This window comes from Vigna unguiculata, chromosome 1 (genome assembly GCF_004118075.2).
Source record: "Vigna unguiculata cultivar IT97K-499-35 chromosome 1, ASM411807v1, whole genome shotgun sequence".
NCBI classification, from domain to species: Eukaryota; Viridiplantae; Streptophyta; class Magnoliopsida; order Fabales; family Fabaceae; genus Vigna; species Vigna unguiculata.
The window spans coordinates 5,136,785-5,155,284 of record NC_040279.1 but is presented as its reverse complement, the minus strand read 5'-3'; the positions used below and the strand labels follow the sequence as shown (position 1 = coordinate 5,155,284).

Genomic DNA, 18,500 nt, shown 5'->3' with positions numbered 1-18,500 from the left:
TTCTTTCGTCTCCTAGTGGATACATATTAGTTTCAAACTGTTAACTAACACATTGAGAATTAACACACAAATGAATCCAATCTATTTATCTAATATCTAAAAAGTGAAAAATAGTGATCATATAAAATTTGTTCCTTATTTTTATAATCATAATAGAAACTTATGTAATAAATTTACAAGTTTATGAGTTCTTTTAGAAAATCATTGGATTTATGGTTATTAATATTGTGTTGGAACCATGTTATAGACAAAAAAATTTCTTTCAAATTGGACACTTTATTAATACGTGTACTATCGTACATGTGTCGATGTCTGATACATATCAGACACAACGAGACACAGTTTTGAGACATGTATGAGCTTCATAGGATTTTAGTATTCATTAGACTTACAAAATGGTTGTCCTAGTCGTCGTCCCTTCCGTTTGATTTCAACAACGTCGAAGAAGTTGTTTGTGGTATCGAAACTTTGAAGACGCAATTTGGTTTTCTGTTGTACTAGGTTTGATGCATTTGTCGAAACTATGAAAACACATCAAATTTGGTATTACAGATAATCAAATTGGGTCTTCAAAGTATCGATAACCATAAACAACTTCTTGGACGTTGCTAAAACCAAATAAAAGGGAGGATGTTGACGACAACCCTTTCGCCAATCTAACAAACACTAAAATCTCTTCTTTTGCTTATTGAGTTCAAGGGATTAAAGAGAAAAGGGCTAAGCAAATGAAATCCTTACATAGAATGGGTTCCTAACCACGAATATCACAATTTGGATTCCACTGGAGACGAAATAAGAGAAACAAGAAGGGTACGAGAGACTAGAAAAAAAGAAGAAAGATTTCTAAAGGAGGACACCTTTCTCCCTCCTCATAATATGGAATATGAAATTGGGCTTTTTTTTTTTTTTAGAATGGAGCAACTTTGTCCCTTAATTATAAAATTGGGGCAGCTGGCAAGTAAATTATAAGACAAGGACAAGTCGTGCAGACAACATTTAAAATGAAGTCGTTATACATGAAAACGACTTCTTAAAATTTTAAAAATGTGAAATTGTTACTATACATAATAACTTTACTTCAGACATAGTTAAAATAACTTGCCCCTGCCCTGTAATTAGTCAACTGTGTCATTTGTATAATTAAGGGGCAAAGTTATTTTAATCGACCTAATGTTTTCCATTTTTTATTAGTTACATGAATTATATTTATTATAAACTTTGATATTATAATCTTGTCAAATTCATTCATTTTCTCTCCATTCACACGGTCTCAATTCTTACTATTTTTCTATTTTTTTTTTACACTCTTGTCCCAATCTAAAGATGATACCCGTTTCAGGAACTATTTACCCCGTTAAGAATGCAGTCAAATGGTTTCCACTGACATTTTCGTAAATGGAGATAACGACAAGCCAGGTGTGCCTTCTGAAAAATGTAGTAATATATCCAACTACCACTTTTTCAATGTTTTTCTTCTAAAACGTTAGTCTCAGAGCAAAAGAAGATAAACCAGAATGAGCTGCGGAGCAGGACAAGTAGTGTGTGTCACCGGCGCTTCCGGTTACATCGCTTCCTGGCTCGTCAAGTTTCTTCTCCAACGCGGTTACACTGTTAAGGCCACTGTTCGCGACCCAAGTTTGTGTTTTTATTGTCTTCCATTGGTCTTGTTTTCGTCAGTGATTATTCCTAGTGATGGTGTTGCATTACTATTTCGAAACTAAAATTGGGTAATGTATTGGATCTGTTAGGGTTTAAGATTACTGGTTTTTTCAGTAATCTAGAGTTTAGTTTTGTTCCGTTTTGAAAAACCTGTTTTGGATAGGTTTCCCTCTTTTGTTTTGTAACAAGCAAAATACTTTTCATCAGAAAGATTATGAAATACGTACCCGTCTTCTCTTCTTCTCTTTTCTTCTTCTTCGTTGTTGATTCCTTTTCTGTGCGTCTCTGCCATGGCTCATTGCAGAGCTTCTCTCGTTTGCCATATTCAATATACTGTGTAATGTGCAGATGATCCCAGAAAGGTGGATCACTTGCTTAACCTTGATGGTGCGAAAGAGAGATTGCATCTCTTCAAGGCAAATCTTCTAGAAGAAGGTTCCTTTGACTCTGCCGTTCAAGGTTGTCACGCTGTGTTTCACACTGCTTCTCCCTTTTTTGGCAATGCCAAAGATCCGCAGGTTTGTTTCGATTGCAATTCGTTTGGTTCATTCTTTTTTTTATCCATGGCTGTATAATAATTTGTTTTTACTTTATCTGTTTCAGACTGAGTTGTTAGATCCAGCTTTGAAGGGGACTCTGAATGTTCTGAGATCATGTGTGAACTCGCCGACGCTGAAACGCGTCGTTTTAACTTCTTCTTTTGCTGCAGTTGGGTTCAGCAACAGGCCTAAAACCCCTGATGTGGTGGTTGATGAGACTTGGTACTCTGACCCAGAATTCTGTGAGAGAACGGGGGTATGTGCCGTTTTCTCTAATAAACTTTCATTACATGTTAATCCTTATTACCGAGATGAAAACTTCATTGTGAAAAAACACACAAATAGTAAGTGTGGTAAAGTTTTTGTGTTTCTTAGAAGACCAAAATTATACATGGACAATATATATGTATATGTGTGTGCCTTAAAATGAAAATTATGAATGCAAGATCGCTGTTTACTTCCACTTTTGTATGTGAGTCAAATCTTTCAAAGAAACCATTGGCTTAAAACACCATTGATGGAAAAATCTACATAGTATTTCACAAGGATACAATCAATAACTTTCAGCTGAGAATGTTTTCTATTCTTTGCTTTCAAAGCATCGAAGTGCACAAAAGCTTTTCACAATATTACTAATGTTTTACCTATTAAGTTTTGATGTTATAGCCAATGGTTTAAAATCTAAAATAGAGGTGGATAGCGGACAACTCAAAATTCCTGTAGGGAAAGTCGTAGGTAGTTTTCTCAAACAAAGCATACAAGTACACACCAACAAATATTTAGCTTCATCCCTTTTGAAGACTAGGTATTGCTTCATATGATTAAATTCGGTTTATTGTAATTTTGATATTATGCACTCATTATTCACTTATTCTCATGTGTAGCTACGCTACTAAGCAATTTAATCTGCTTCCCTCATTTTGTTCATATGATAATTGTAACTTTATATGCATTACACAAAAAGTACTGCACTGTTAGTACTTACATTTATTCAAATGTCAACAAAGTGTTATAATTTGTCATGTATATTGCGTTATCATGTTTTCACGTTTCTTTGTATTTCCTGTTTATGTTTTAGTTATGGTATAACCTTTCAAAGACTTTGGCCGAAGATGCTGCCTGGAAGTTTGTGAAAGAAAACAGTATTGACATGGTTACAATTAACCCAGCATTGGTTATTGGACCTCTCTTGCAACCAGAGCTTAACACTAGTGCTGCTATAGTTTTAAATTTAGTTAATGGTAATTACAGTTCATACATTGTGCTCTAAAATTTCTATTATTTGATTTGGCTGCATCTTGATTACACAATGTAATTTTTTTTCATCTCAAACCCTGTTATGAATCAAATGAAATGAAAAGGAAATATAAAATAATGACAGAGAAACTAAAATGGAATAAGAGAAGGAGGGTTAATAATATGTGATAATTTTTCAATTCAAACTATGTTATGCTATTTTGCTGTACTATTCTCAGATAATTGAAAAAACTGTTCCATGGCCTTCATACAGGTGCGCAAACATTTAAAAATGATGTTTTTAGATGGGTCGACGTGAAAGATGTTGCAATTGCCCATATTCTAGCATATGAGAATGCTTCAGCTAATGGAAGATATTTACTAGTTGAAAGGGTGATACACTACTCAGACGTTGTGAAGATTTTGAGAGATTTATACCCAACATTGCAACTTCCACAGAAGTGAGTATAATTATTTTGATATTATTGAAATTGCGTACATTTATATATATAAAAGGTGAATATGATTCGGAGTCTAATTTTGTTTTTTGCATTTGTATAATTCTAACTACTTCGAGCTTTTGTTGTTTTGATACCAGGTGTGAAGATGATAAGCCATATGTGCCACTGTTTAAAGTTTCGAAGGAAAAAGCGAAGAGCTTGGGGATTGAATTTACTCCTTTGGAAGTGAGTCTCAAGGATACTGTGGAGAGCTTGAAGGAAAAGAAGTTTACCAAATTTTAAGTTGTTACCCTTTGAGAAACGTCGAAACCTTCTTTAGTCGTTCATTTGATCTCTTATTCTCATGCTTATGAATAAATTTACTGCAAAATAAGACTTAGATCAGAACTGGGGAGTACTGAAATAAGTTATTCTTTGCGTGAAGTAGTGTTTGTATTACAGATTTATACCACTGGAATATTTTGATTATGTCTTTAGACTTTTTTTTATGATAATAAAAATGATAAACACAGTTAAATTTTTATATATAACTATTATTTTAACGAAAAATAATTACTAAATTATAAAATATAAAATACGTTAAAATAAAATATTATGATAATGTACTATTTTTTTTAAAAGAGGCAAAATAAATGTGTATGTTGAAAAGTTAAAAATTTTAACCTCATTATTAATTGTTACAAATTAATAGAAAATATTTGTACATGTCTGTCTGGTATTCTTTGTATGAAGACAAAACTTCTAAATAAGACTTGTGAATTTGACTAATTTGACCAGACGGAGTTGTCTGGAGTTGTGATTACATTAGTCATTATTGACGTGGAAGGTTAAAATATTGCCTCCTATTTGTCGGAAAATCTTAACTAGGTTTTCATATTTTGAGGGTTTTTAATTAAGATTTTATTTTTGAAAATATATAATAACTAGGTCTTGTTTTTAAAATGTGTCTACAGTGCTTGCTTGATATTCGAACTTTGGTTCCAGGCATTTTCTTTACTTCTATTATCTTGAAAAAGTAGAGATATCATATGTCCTTGAACCCATAATTATCTTTTGGCTAACTTAGTCTCCTCCGTCCCTCGGGACAAACAAAGGGTACTACAAGAATATTTACTTGTTGTTCATTGACTACGTCTCTCGATCTGATCTTAGGCCCTGACTCATCTTTCGTGGACGAACCTTACGAAAAAACCCTTAAATTTTCGAGGCATTGAATTTTCACCGACATTTACATTACTCAAGCCGAAAACTTATAGTTTTTTTTTTAATTATTTTTAAAAAGATATTTTTATTATATGTCAAGTCAGGATTGTGTTGCATGTGAAGTTATTATCATAATCTTATATCTTTCTATTTATTATTTTGAGTCAATCAAGTTCCCATTTTTATGGTTAAAATTGAATTATGTGAATTTTCTTCATATCGAAATCAAATTTAATTTTTATATAAATATTATAATGACATTTTTATTAAAATTGATATTTTTATTAAATATTTTTAACAATATTAAATTTATTTAAATTTATATTTTACATTTGAATTTATAAATTTGTTATTTTAAAACTAACTCTAATATTTTATTAATATATAATATTATAAAAATATTTGAAATATAAATTTATAAATCTATATAAATTTATATACAATTATTTGAAATATAAATTTAAATAAAAATTAATATTAAAATTTGATGTAATAAAATATCAACAAAAATAAATTTAAAATTTTAAAACAAAATTTAAATAAATTTCAATGAAAAATATAAATTTAAATAAATTTAATGTTGTAAGGCCCAATTGTTTCTTCCCCTTTTATTTTAAGGGCTGCCCCAATCTTATGTAGAGATGACAAATAAACCCGTCCCCGTGGATATTGCCCGAACCCTTCCCCGTTTTGACGAGGAATCCCTGCATTGACTGGGTATGGGTATGGATAATCTCCGACTTTTTTAATTGGGTATGAGGATGGGTATGGGGATGTACATATCCCGCCATAATACCCGTCCTCGTTTAAATTATTAAAATATTCATAATTAGTTAATTAATTAACTAACTAACTAACTAACTATATATATATATATATATATATATATATATAATTTTTTATTTCTTCTAATTATTTAGTTTGTCGTGAAACTCATTCGCATCTCAATTATATTTTTCATCTTATCATAACCTTTATGTAATTATGTTAAAAAGATGTATGTCAATTAAAATGTTTTTATGTCTCACATTTGAATATTTCTATTATTTTTTAATATTTTTATTTATTATATATTTTCCTGTCAAATGAGAATGTTCAATACTCTCAACTTAAGTATTTAATACAAACTTTTCGTTTACTGGATAATATAAAAAAAATCTTTTACTTATTATTATTAGTTTTTGTTTCATTTGAAGAACTCTTTTGTTTCGCTAAAACAATTTTTGTTATTTATCAACCATTATATATGTTGATATTTGAAAAGTTTTCTTAGATCTCTAAGATATTTTTCAACTTATCATACCCATAATTGTACATTGTTTTCTTTTGTGCGATTTCTTTCAATAGTCTCTCAAATTGTTTATAAACATTTTTTAATTTTTTAATATTTTTATTTGTTGTTTATCTAATTATTTTTTATTTTCTAACTCATTATCAATCATACTGTAATTTTTTTCACTATAATTGTATAAATAGCTTTTATTTACTACAATATAAAAATTTAATGTAATTGTCATGAATATTTTTTTATTACCATCCAACATAATTGAAGTTCAAAAGATACAATATCTATGTTAAAATTGTATTATTATGATTATTATTTGTTCTTCGTATTATTTTGATCAAGTAATGTATTATAACTTTTATTAGTGTATAAAGAAGAGATTCATTAGAATTTAAAAGATTGAAGTAAACAAACATTTAAAATATATTTTTAATTTGAATATTTATTTTCCTTTTATATTTTTTAAAAGTTATTTTTAAATTTTTCAACTATGTTTCATTAATGTTTGCAAATTTAATAAATGTGTTGGTTTTCATGAAATTTTATTTGGTATTATAATCTAAAATGTAAATAACTATAATTTATTTTAAACTTTTATTATGACTATTATTTGTTCTTTGTATCATTTTGATCAAATGATGTATTATAACTTTTATTGGTGTATAAGAAAGAGATTCATTAGAATTTAAAAGATTGAAGTAAACAAACATTTAAAATATATTTTAATTTGAATATTTGTTTTCCTTTTATATTTTTTAAAATATATTTTTAAATTTTATCAACTAGGTTTCATTAATGTTTGTAAATTTAATAAATGTGTTGTTGGTTCTCATGAAATTTTATTTGGTATTATAATCTAAAATATAAACAATTATAATTTATTTTAAACTTTTATTATGATTATTATTTTTTCTTTGCATTATTTGATCAAATGATGTATTATGACTTTTATTAGTATATAAAAAAGATATTCATTAGAATTTAAAATATTGAAGTAAACAAACATTTAAAATATATTTTAATTTGAATATTTGTTTTCCTTTTATATTTTAAAAAAAGTTATTTTTAAATTTTATTAACTATGTTTCATTAATATTTACAAATTTAATAATTGTTTTAGTTCTCATAAAATTTTATTTGGTATTATAATCTAAAATATAAACAATTATAATTTATTTTAAAGTATTTAATATCGAAGAAACAACCATCCTTCTAGTATTGAGTATTTGATAATATTATGTTTTCTTTACCATAATTTTTTATTATTTTATAAAAAATAATTAAAATTAATATTAAAGTAGTAAGAAAATAGGTATGGGTACGAGATTATACCCGTTACCCGGTGGGGATGGGGATGGGACAAAACTTTGATACCCGTTGGGTTTAGGTATGGGGATGTGGATGAATTTTTTTTACGGGGATGGGTATGGGATAGCGAAACCCGTGCCCGCCCCGTCCCGTTGCCATCCCTAATCTTATGGGCCTAGGGATTGGCCCAATACGAATTCAGACCTAATGTGCCCTAACCCTAACCATTATGTTCACTTTCGTAAAAACAGAACTTTCACACCCTTGAGCTGTTGCCGTCATCCTCTACTAGGGTTTGGAATCACCATAGCCAAGCAAGCCTAGTCTCGTTCTTCCACTACGCGTAAGTCTCTTCCAACTCAAGCTCTTGGTCCATTTCATTTCTTCCTTGTGCTTGCAGCTAGAGCTTATTCTAGTGAACTCGTTTAGAACTTGTCCCACTGCTTTTCAGCTCTCGAAGCTGCTCTTTGAACTACTGTTCTTCACGGTTCAAGTGTCAAAGCCTTAGCTAACACTTCCCAGGTAAGGGAAGCTAGAGACTCTTATTTAAAACTGATTCTTGCACATTTGTCGCTGTTTTTCATGATTATATGGTTGTGGTGCTACTGTAAAATATTGGATGACGTGTGTTACTGTTGGGATGTGATTGTGTGGTTGTTGCAGGATGAACAGTGGCGAGACCCGACGTTCTCGCTCAAGCGACCCAGTCTCGCCTAGGCGAGACTTGCAGAAACTGATTCGAACTCGTGTTCGAGCTCTCGCTCAGGCGGAGAGCTTTTGTTTGAGCGAGACACAGTCTCGCTCAGGCGAGAGAGGCTCGCCTAAGCGAGGCCGAGTGAGGGGTTTGAGGCACGTTGCTGCATGAGTAGCTCAGGCGAGGAACCTCGCTTTTGAGCGAGGGGTACTCTCGCCCAGCCGAGTAGCAGCTCGTTTAAGCGAGAACCCGTGAGTCTTGCAGGGTCCTCTGTTGACAATCTCGCCTAAGCGAGAACCTGTGGCTTGGGCGAGACTGGCACGGGACTTCACTATAGAACTATTCCTTTCATGTTTTTGGGCTGTTAATTGTATGTTTGGCTTGGTATGCTTTACCTTGAGTATGAACTGTATGGATTGAGTGACTTTGTATGAATAAGATGGATTATGATTTGTGATTCATGAGTTTTAACATGATGTGAGCATGATGTTTGTATGGGATGATTCATGGAATTAAAATGATGAGTTTGGTATGGATTTGACATGAGACATGAGTGAAGGTTGGTAATGAATATGGCATGGTGTTGGTATGAAATAGAATTCTACATTCGTGGTTTGGGAAGGATGAATGCAATGAATTCAACATGGATTACAAATGAGGATGGATTGTAAAGGTTGGCATGAGATATATACATATGCATGTTAAATATTACTTGTTTGATTATTGTTGGTCCATGGTCAATGCGTAATTCCTTGAAATCTCTAGGTGGGGTTTCATGGTCGTGCTTCAGTGGTCGGGACGTAATTCCATGACCCTTGTTAGTGGGTGTCCATGGTGGTGCCTCATCTATATAATTTGGTAAGGATTCAAGGTAAGGATTGCATCTTGACACTCTAAGGAGTCAGTTAGTCTCACTTAGAGCGGACTGACTCTTGTGGTGAGAGTAGCAAGAGGCCTGAAACTCATTAAGGGCTAACCTTGTGTGTGGGGGATTGATTCATTGTAACACTAGTAACACTTAGCTCGGGGGTGAGCAGCTTGGGGGTGAGCAGAGGTATCCACCATAAGTGCAAGCATCCGCTGAATCCGACTAGATTATATGTATCCGGATGAGTCGAGTCGAGTCATAGTGTATTGATTGGAAGGTCATAACATGCTTGGATGATATATGTATATTGGACTGTGAAGGTATATCTGATTGCATGATAAAATCTTTTTGGCTCTAGCTTACCCTTTGCTTGTTTGATTGTTTTGTATGTTGTTCTTCTGTTCTTGCGATGATCATCAATTTATTGATGGGAGCAGATGCGAGAGATACTCGTGGTCAACAGAGGAGAGATGATTCCGCTGCATAGTCTACATGGGCTAGACTTCATGTTCTTAATGGGCTTTTCTTTAGGGATATGACCCATGTACCAGTCTGTCTTTTAGATTTCTATATGTTCTATTAAACTTTATAACTTGTTTCTTTTCGGGCATTGTGGTGTGCCTTGGGTTGTAAGGAGTTAAGTTTTAAACTCCAAGACTGCGCTGTTATATTATCTTTATGTGATGCTTCCTTTAATTTCGTTTATTAAATTAAATGGGGTGTTACAAATGTAGTTAAAAATATTCCATATGTTGCTTAGACGAGTATAAAAAAAATTATTAGACAAGTATAGGAATTCATTGAATAGATGAGTAAAGTAAAAAATATTGGATGAATCTATTGATATATTGATTAGACAAGTCAAATAATACACATTAGATGAGTCATTCATATTGATTATATGACTCTAACAATATACCATAACTAAGATCCGCCTCTAAGTCTAACAATGCACATTAGACGAGTGTGTCCATATACTGATTAAACGAGCCTAACAACACATATTTAACAATTATTCAATGCATTGATTAGAGGATCCTAACAATATACATTAGACCTATTCATACACTGGTTTTTATTTTTAGTGAGACTACTTTATATATTTCTCGATATCCTTTATATTTTTAGAATTTACTCTATATTTTTGCACATGTTTTATATCCTTTATATCTTTACAAACTATTTATATTTGTATAGACATAGAGATATTTATAAATAATTTCTCAGGTGATTGTATTCAAAACTTAATTATAAACTTAAAAATAATTGTTATTTCTTTCTTCAACCTCTAAATTTCTTTTAATAAACAACAACCAAATACCAATACGTGGGTAGACACGAGTTTAGAACTAGTTCTTAATAAAAATTAAGAATGTCAAAATAAACCAATCTAACTCACACGAATTGACTAACTACGAATTGGGTTAAAAATGAGTATAAATCCAACCTGACTAACTTTTTGATGAGTTATAATCTAGCTCAACCTATCACGAATTAGTGAATTTACTCATATATTCTCTCCCATTTTGACATATTAAATAACTTAAAACACATGTGTTATTTTTTAAACAATGAATTTTTTACACACTTCTATTAATCACATCAATTATATTGACTACAAAGTTCTATATTGTTTTTCAGGGAAATTAATAAAAAAAAATAAAAAAATATTATAATAAAATAATAATTTTTAAACGTGTAAGTTGGGAGTATGAGAAAATTTATTTCTGGATCTTTTTACAGAATATATTCAAATAGTTTCCACTGAAATGGAGATGTAGTAATATATATATCAAACTATCACTTTTTCACATTTTTTTTAAACGGTAGTTTCAAAACCAGTGAACATTAGCACAACACTGAACACAGAACGAGTTCAGAATGAGCACGGACAGTGGCAAAGTAGCGTGTGTTACCGGCGCTTCCGGTTACATCGCTTCCTGGCTCGTTAAGTTTCTTCTGGAACGCGGTTACACTGTTAAGGCCACTGTTCTCGACCCAAGTATGTGTTTTGATCGGATCTGTTAGGGTTAAGATTACTGGTTTTTTATCAGCAATCTAGGATTTAGTTTTGTTCCGTTTTGCAAAACCTGTTTAGAATAAGTTTCCCTCTTTTGTTTTGTAACAAGCAAAATACTTTTGATCCGAAAGATTATGAAATACATACATGTCTTCTTCTTCTTCATTGATTCCTTTTCTGTGTGTCTCTGCCATAATATAATGTGTGACGTGCAGATGATCCTAGAATGGTGGATCACTTGCTTAACCTTCAAGGTGCCAAGGAGAGATTGCATCTCTTCAAGGCGAATCTTCTAGAAGAAGGTTCCTTTCACTATGCCGTTCAAAATAAGCCATATGTGCCAATGTTTAAAGTTTCGAAGGAAAAAGCGAAGAGTTTGGGAATTGAATTTACTCCTGAAGGAGACTGTGGAAAGCTTGAAGGAAAAGAAATTTACCAAATTTTAATTTGTTACCCTTTGAGAAACGACGAAACCTTCTTTAGTAGTTCATTTGGCTTCTTATTCTCATGTTTATGAATAGGAAAATAATTGTTTTTACCGTTAAATTTTTGATAATTTTTTTTTATAATTTTAGGTGACAATTTAGAAGATAACACTTATATTATAAGAAAAAGTTATTAAAATTTAATAGTTAAAATATATCATTTTCGTTGCAAATATATTTAGTCCAAAATAAGACTTGAATCAGAACCGGTGAGTACTGAAATAAACTATTTTTTGTCTGAAGTAGTGTTTGTATTACAGTTATAGATTTATACCACTGGAATATTTTGATTGTGTTTTTAGAATTTTTGTTTATGACAATAAAAATAATAAACAAAATTAAACTTTTTTATACTATTATTTAACAAAAAGTAATTACTAAATTATAAAAAATAAAATACGAAAAGTAATATTCTATTTTTTTTAAATCATGAAAACAAAAAAAATTAAGAGGTAAAATGTAAGGCCCTATTCTTTTATAACCCTTAATAAAAGGGGCTGTCCCAAAATCTGGTAGGCCTAAGAGCTGACCCAGTAGATAAAAATCCCCTTCGTTGTCCTAAGTCTCACTTTTCACTCATTTTTAGAAAATCTAAGACTGCAGCCGTCAACCCCCTCTGCTAGGGTTTGCTTCCGTTGTCACGTTAAGTTAAAGGAACTTGTACTCCATGTAAGTGTCTCTTCCAGCCGTGCTAGTTCCCTTTCTACTATCTTTTTGTATTTTCGATTAAAAGCCTCCGTTAACTCAGTTTCTCTGGTTCTGTTTCGCTGTTCCGCCAGTTCTGCAAGTCCATCACTCGAGCTGCTGTGCTCCGAGGTCCCGTGCCGAAGTGTTGTTAGCCCTTTTTCCAGGTACAGGAAGTTAGGATTTCCAGTTTTGAGTTATTTTGGCCTGTCCTTGAATTGGTTGTTGATTGTATGGATTAAACCTTCGTTTTGATGCGTGAGAATACCTTGTATGATTGGTTGGTTTGAAAAACATAGCTGTTGCAGGTGAAACAGTGGTGAGACAGTCTCGCCTAGGCGAGACAAATAGGGATTCGCCCAAACCAGTTTGCGCGAAAGGTCGCCCAGGCGACCCGCTCAAATAGTGAGCGGACATCTCGCCCAGGCGAGAGGGATCTCGCCTAAGCGAGATCCCGCATTGGTTTCTGCATGCTCTTTTGAGCCCTCGCCTAGGCGAAGAGGGCTCGCCTGAGCGAGACCCTTTAGCCTGAGCGAGGGGCTGGGCGAAGCAGTACGCTGTTTGGGTGCTTGTTTATTCTTGGATGATTGATATTGGTTTGAGTATGAATGTTATGATGAGAAACATGTATATAATGGAATATTATGTATGCTTGGCATGAATCATGAATTGTAGATGATGGGTTTGGTATGAAAATTGGCATGTGAACTAAATGAGATGGGTATTACTAAAGTGGTATGATAATGAGATGAGTTGGGTCCCATGTGTATGGATGGACTGTGACGAGTTGGGATGAGTTGGATCTGGAACGTGAAAAGATTGGCTTTAAAGGTTGACGTACTGGTTATATTCTTGCATGGTGAATACTTTTGACTGTGTGATCTTATTTTGGTCTGTGTTAGTGCATAATTCCTTGGGGTCTCTAGGTGAGACTTTCAGGGTTGCGCTTCAGTGGTCGGGACGTAATTCCATGGCCCCTGTTAGTGGGTGCCCATGGTGGTGCCCCATCTGTATAACTACGTAAGTATTCAAGGTAAGGTTGCATCCTGACGCTCTAAGGAGTAAGTTAGTCTCACCTAGAGCGGACTGACTCCTGTGGTGAGAGTAGCAGGAGGCCTGAAATTCATTAAGGGCTAACCTTGTGGTGAGGGAAATTGATTCATTGTAACACTTGTAACACATAGCTCGGGGGTGAGCAGAGGTATCCACCAGAAGTGTGGGCATCCGCTGAATCCAACCAAGTTATACGTATCCGGATGAGTCGAGTCGAGTCGTAGTGTATTGATTGAAAAGTCATAACATGCTTGGTTGTCGTATGGATATAGAATGGTGAAAGTATATTTGACTGTATGATGAAAATGTTGTTGGCTCTAGCTTACCCTGTTTGTTGTATGGTTGTCTTGTATGTGACTCTTCTTTCCTGCGATGATCATCAATTTGATTGATGGGAGCAGATGGGCGAGGTTCTCGTGGTCAGCAAGGAAATGGCGATTCCGCTGCTTAGCCATCTGGGCTGGATTTTATGTTCTTCATGGTTTCTTTAGGGCTATGGCCCATGTATTGTTTTACGCTTTACTACTCTATTCTCTTTTGGTAGACTTGTATCTGATTTCCTGTTGACATCGTGGTGTGCCCAGGTTATAGGGGTTATGTTAAGGACCCCAGGACTACGCTACAGTACTATTTTAGTGTGACGTTTCCTTTAATTTTGCTTAATAATTCAATGGGACGTTACATTTATGGTATCAGAGCGGTAATTCTTTAGGTCTGTGGACTTGGATGTCCGCTTAGCTTTCTCTCTATGTCTTTTGAGTGTTCTTAGTTAAATTATTGCCTTATTCGAGCCTAACAAAGTGATTTTCTGTGTGCCAGTAAACTATAGCACCTCCTCGTAGGAATTCGCAATCGTTCCAGGGTGACACACCCGATATCGCTAGGGCAATAGAGGCGATGGTGGCTGCCATGACGCAGCAGAGCACCGTGATGATGCAGCAGATGGAGGCCGCTAGGGCAGCTGCTGAGGATGCCCATCGGCAGCACATGGAGGCACTCCACAAACTGGAGGAGAACAGGGCAACTGCCCCTATGTTTGGCCAAGAGCCACGACCACCAGTCAGGGAGTGGAGTCTAGAAGACTTCCTGAAACACCATATCGTGAAGTTCAACGGGTGGACTAGTCCAGATGCAGCCGATCAGTGGCTGAAGGATCTGGAGAGAATCTTCGATGCGAAGATGTGCCCAGCAGATAACAGGTTGGCCTTTGCCGCCTACATGCTGACTGGGGAAGCTGAACACTGGTGGATGAGCATGAAGTCCATCATGGTGGAGAGAGGAGAGCCTGTGACTTGGGAGGCCTTCCGGGGAAAGTTCCTCTCAGAGTATTTCCCCGATAGCGTCAGATACGCCAAGGAAGTGGAATTCCTCCAGCTCACACAGGGAGGGAAGTCAGTAGCTGATTATGCTGAGAAGTTCAAGCACCTCAACCGTTTTTACACCTTGCCACTCGATGAGGAGTGCAGATGCTGCAAGTTTGAAAATGGACTCTGCGGAACATTCGCTTGATGGTAGCACCCTTGTCCATCAAGGATTTTGCTGCTCTGGTGGAGAAGGCCAGGGTAATGGAGAAGATGAAGAATGAGGTGGAGGGCCAGCGATCTCAGCAGCCTCAGAGGATTGGTGGGCCATCTAGGTCCAAGCCCATACATGATGATCGGAGGAGACCATACGACAGACCTCACCACCAGTCTCAGGGGTCTAGGGTTCTTCCTCCCCAACAAGATCGAGTCCAGTGCTATATATGTGGAGGTCCTCATCTGAGGAGCGCTTGCCCACGCATGAAGGGCTACCGTAGATGCAACAACTGTGGCAAGGAGGGCCACTTTGGGAAGGATTGTCCCACCCTTGATAGGGCAGCAGCATGCCCTCTAGTTCAGGCTTCTCACCAGCACCAGCGGAGAGATAGAGGCAACAGGCCTCAGGCGACAGGCAGGTATATGCCATGACCGGAGCAAAGGCCGCAGGCTCAGGCAATCTTGTTATGGGTCGATGCATGATAGCTGGTGAATCCTTGTGTGTACTGTATGATTCTGGAGCGACACACTCATTTGTGTCAATTGATTGTCTGGATGGTCTGGGTCTGCCGGTGCGCGAGCTGCAGTGTGAACTTTTAGTATCTACCCCGGCATCGGGTCTGGTCAAGACGTCGTCCTTATGTTCTAGGTGCCCAGTGGAGGTGGAGGGACGCAGGTACAAGGTAAATCTAATCTGCCTACCTCTATAGGAGTTGGAGGTAATCTTAGGGATGGATTGGCTCTCTGCCAATCGCATTCTGATAGATTGTCGGGAGAAAAGATTGTTGTTCCCCGACTCAGAGGAACTGGAGTTGGTGTCTCCTCAAGGAGTGGTGAAGGAGATCTAGAGTGGCGCGCAATGCTTCATAATCTTCGCCCGTATGGAGGTGGGAGAGAGAGAGGGAACTTCAGTGATACCGGTAGTGCATGAGTTTGAAGACATATTCTCGGATGAAGTACCGGGATTACCCCCAGTAGGGAAGTAGAGTTCTCTATTGATCTGGTACCAAGGACGGGCCCGGTCTCGATGGCCCCGTATCGTATGGCTCTGGCGAAGTTAGTTGAACTTAAGAAGCAGATAGAAGAACTAACGGAGAAACAGTTCATCCGACCCAGCACTTCGCCTTGGGGAGCACTAGTGTTGTTGGTGAAGAAGAAGGACGGGAGTTCATGCTTGTGCGTGGACTACATGCAACTAAACAAGATGACGATTAAGAATAAGTATCCGCTCCTAAGGATCGACGACTTGATGGATCAGTTGCATGGATCATCAGTTTTCTCGAAGATAGATCTGCGGTCGGGATACCATCAGATTTTGGTAAAGGCTGATGATGTATAGAGGACGACCTTCAGGTCCAGATATGGCCTTTTGGTGTGACCAACGCTCCAACAGTGTTCATGGACTACCTGAACAGGATCTTCCGGCCCTTCCTAGATAAGTTTGTCGTAGTCTTCATAGACGACATCCTTATCTATTCCAGGACTCAGGAGGAACATGCAGAACACCTGAGGTTGGTACTTGGCGTCTTGAGAGAAAAACAGTTGTACGCCAAGTTGTCCAAGTGCGAGTTCTGGATGGGTGAAGTTCAGTTTTTGGGGTATGTGATATCTACCCAGGGGATTGCAATAGACCCAGCGAAGGTCGAGGCAGTGGTAAAGTGGGAAATTCCCAAGTCGGCCACAGAGATCAGAAGCTTTGTGGGGTTAGTGGGCTACTATAGGAGATTCATAGAAGGATTCTCCAAGATAGTGGCGCCTCTGACTTTGCTTACTCGGAAGGACCAACCTTTCACTTGGACGGACAAGTGTGAGGAGAGCTTTCAGGAGCTAAAAAGAAGGTGGACGAGTGCTCCTATATTAGTAATTCTGGATGTGGGGAAACCATTTGAAGTCTATTGCGACGCGTCTCATCTTGGGCTTGGTTGTGTGTTGATGCAAGAAAAGAAGGCAGTGGCGTATGCTTCACGACAGCTTAAGGTGCATGAGCGTAATTACCCAACTCATGACCTATAGTTGGCAGCCATAGTGTTTGCTTTGAAGATTTGGAGGCATTATCTTTATGGTGCTCAGTTCCGCGTGTTCAGAGGTCATAAGAGCCTCAAGTACTTGTTTGATCAAAAGGAGCTGAACATGAGGCAGAGGAGGTGGATGGAATTCCTGAAAGATTATGACTTCGAGCTTCTATATCACCCAAGGAAGGCAAATGTGGTAGTTGATGCCTTGAGTAGGAAGACCGTACATGTTGCACTCCTTATGGTCAAGGAGGTGGAGTTACTAGAGAAATTCCGGGATATGAAGCTACAGGTGGAGGTAAGGCCTGAGTTCATTAGATGTAGTACCCTAACTATATCTAGTGACTTCTTGGGCTCAGTGAGAGAGAGGAAGTTATTGGATGCCAGTCTGAACAGAGTCAGAGAACAACTTGGGTCAGATGAGGCTAGAGATTTTGCTTTGGGTGATGATGGTATACTGAGGTTTCAGGGTAGGGTATGCGTACCTGATGATGTCGAGGTGAAAAAATTAATTCTAGAAGAAGGACACAAGAGTCGTCTTAGTTTGCATCCCGACATGACTAAGATGTACCAAGATCTTAAGGAGACCTTCTGGTGGCAGGGAATGAAGAGGGATGTTGCTCAGTTTGTATCAGCCTGTTTGACATGTCAGAAGGCGAAGGTGGAGCATCAGAGACCCGGTGGGATCCTACAACCCTTGGAAATACCAGTGTGGAAATGGGACAGCATCTCGATGGACTTTGTGACCCATTTGCCACGGACCTTTAGAGGACACGATACCATATGGGTGATAGTGGATCAGTTGACCAAGAGTGCCCACTTCTTGGCGATGAACTTGAGGATGTCCATGGCCAAGTTAGCTGAAATGTACATTAAGGAGATCGTGAGGTTGCATGAAATACCTTCGAGCATAGTTTCTGACAGAGACCCACGATTTACATCCCGGTTCTGGCAAACCTTACAGGAGGCTTCGGGGACCAAGTTGACTATGAGCTCAACCTACCACCCCTAGACTAATGGCCAGTCGGAGAGGACCATCTAGTCACTTGTGGACTTGTTGCGGACATGCATACTGGACCACCTGGGAGCTTGGGATGAGGTACTGCCTTTGATAGAGTTCACCTACAACAACAGTTTCCATGCGAGCATCGACATGGCACCGTACGAGGCTCTTTACGGTAGGAAGTGTAGGACTCCCCTGTGTTGGTACCAGGATGGGGAAGCAGTACTTGTCGGACCGGAATTATTAGAGCAGACCACTGAGAAAGTGAGTATGGTGAGGAACAAGATGCAGGCTTCTCAGAGTAGGCAAAAGGCCTATGCAGACCGTAGGAGGAGACCTCTAGAGTTTGCGGCTGGTGATCATGTATTCCTGAGGGTGACCCAAACCATGGACGTGGGGAGGGCTCTCCGCTCAAGGAAGCTTTCGCCCAAGTTCCTTGGCCCCTATCAGATCACGAGAAGGATTGGGTCGGT

General features: G+C 36.9%; 2 protein-coding genes across 2 annotated transcripts; both read left to right on the top strand.

Annotated features, from left to right (window-relative positions):
- The first annotated feature begins 1,387 nt into the window (after positions 1–1,387).
- On the top strand, positions 1,388–4,418 carry LOC114187135 (cinnamoyl-CoA reductase 1-like). Its single transcript, XM_028075280.1, has 6 exons — positions 1,388–1,635; positions 2,008–2,177; positions 2,263–2,454; positions 3,277–3,439; positions 3,709–3,895; positions 4,033–4,418. Exons 1-6 carry the CDS (start codon positions 1,515–1,517, stop codon positions 4,175–4,177), a joined length of 978 nt encoding a protein of 325 aa, XP_027931081.1. The 5' UTR covers positions 1,388–1,514; the 3' UTR covers positions 4,178–4,418.
- Positions 4,419–14,392: 9,974 nt separating this feature from the next.
- LOC114187425 lies at positions 14,393–15,004 on the top strand. The gene has a single exon (XM_028075681.1). It carries the CDS (start codon positions 14,393–14,395, stop codon positions 15,002–15,004), a length of 612 nt encoding a protein of 203 aa, XP_027931482.1.
- The last annotated feature ends 3,496 nt before the right edge of the window (positions 15,005–18,500 follow it).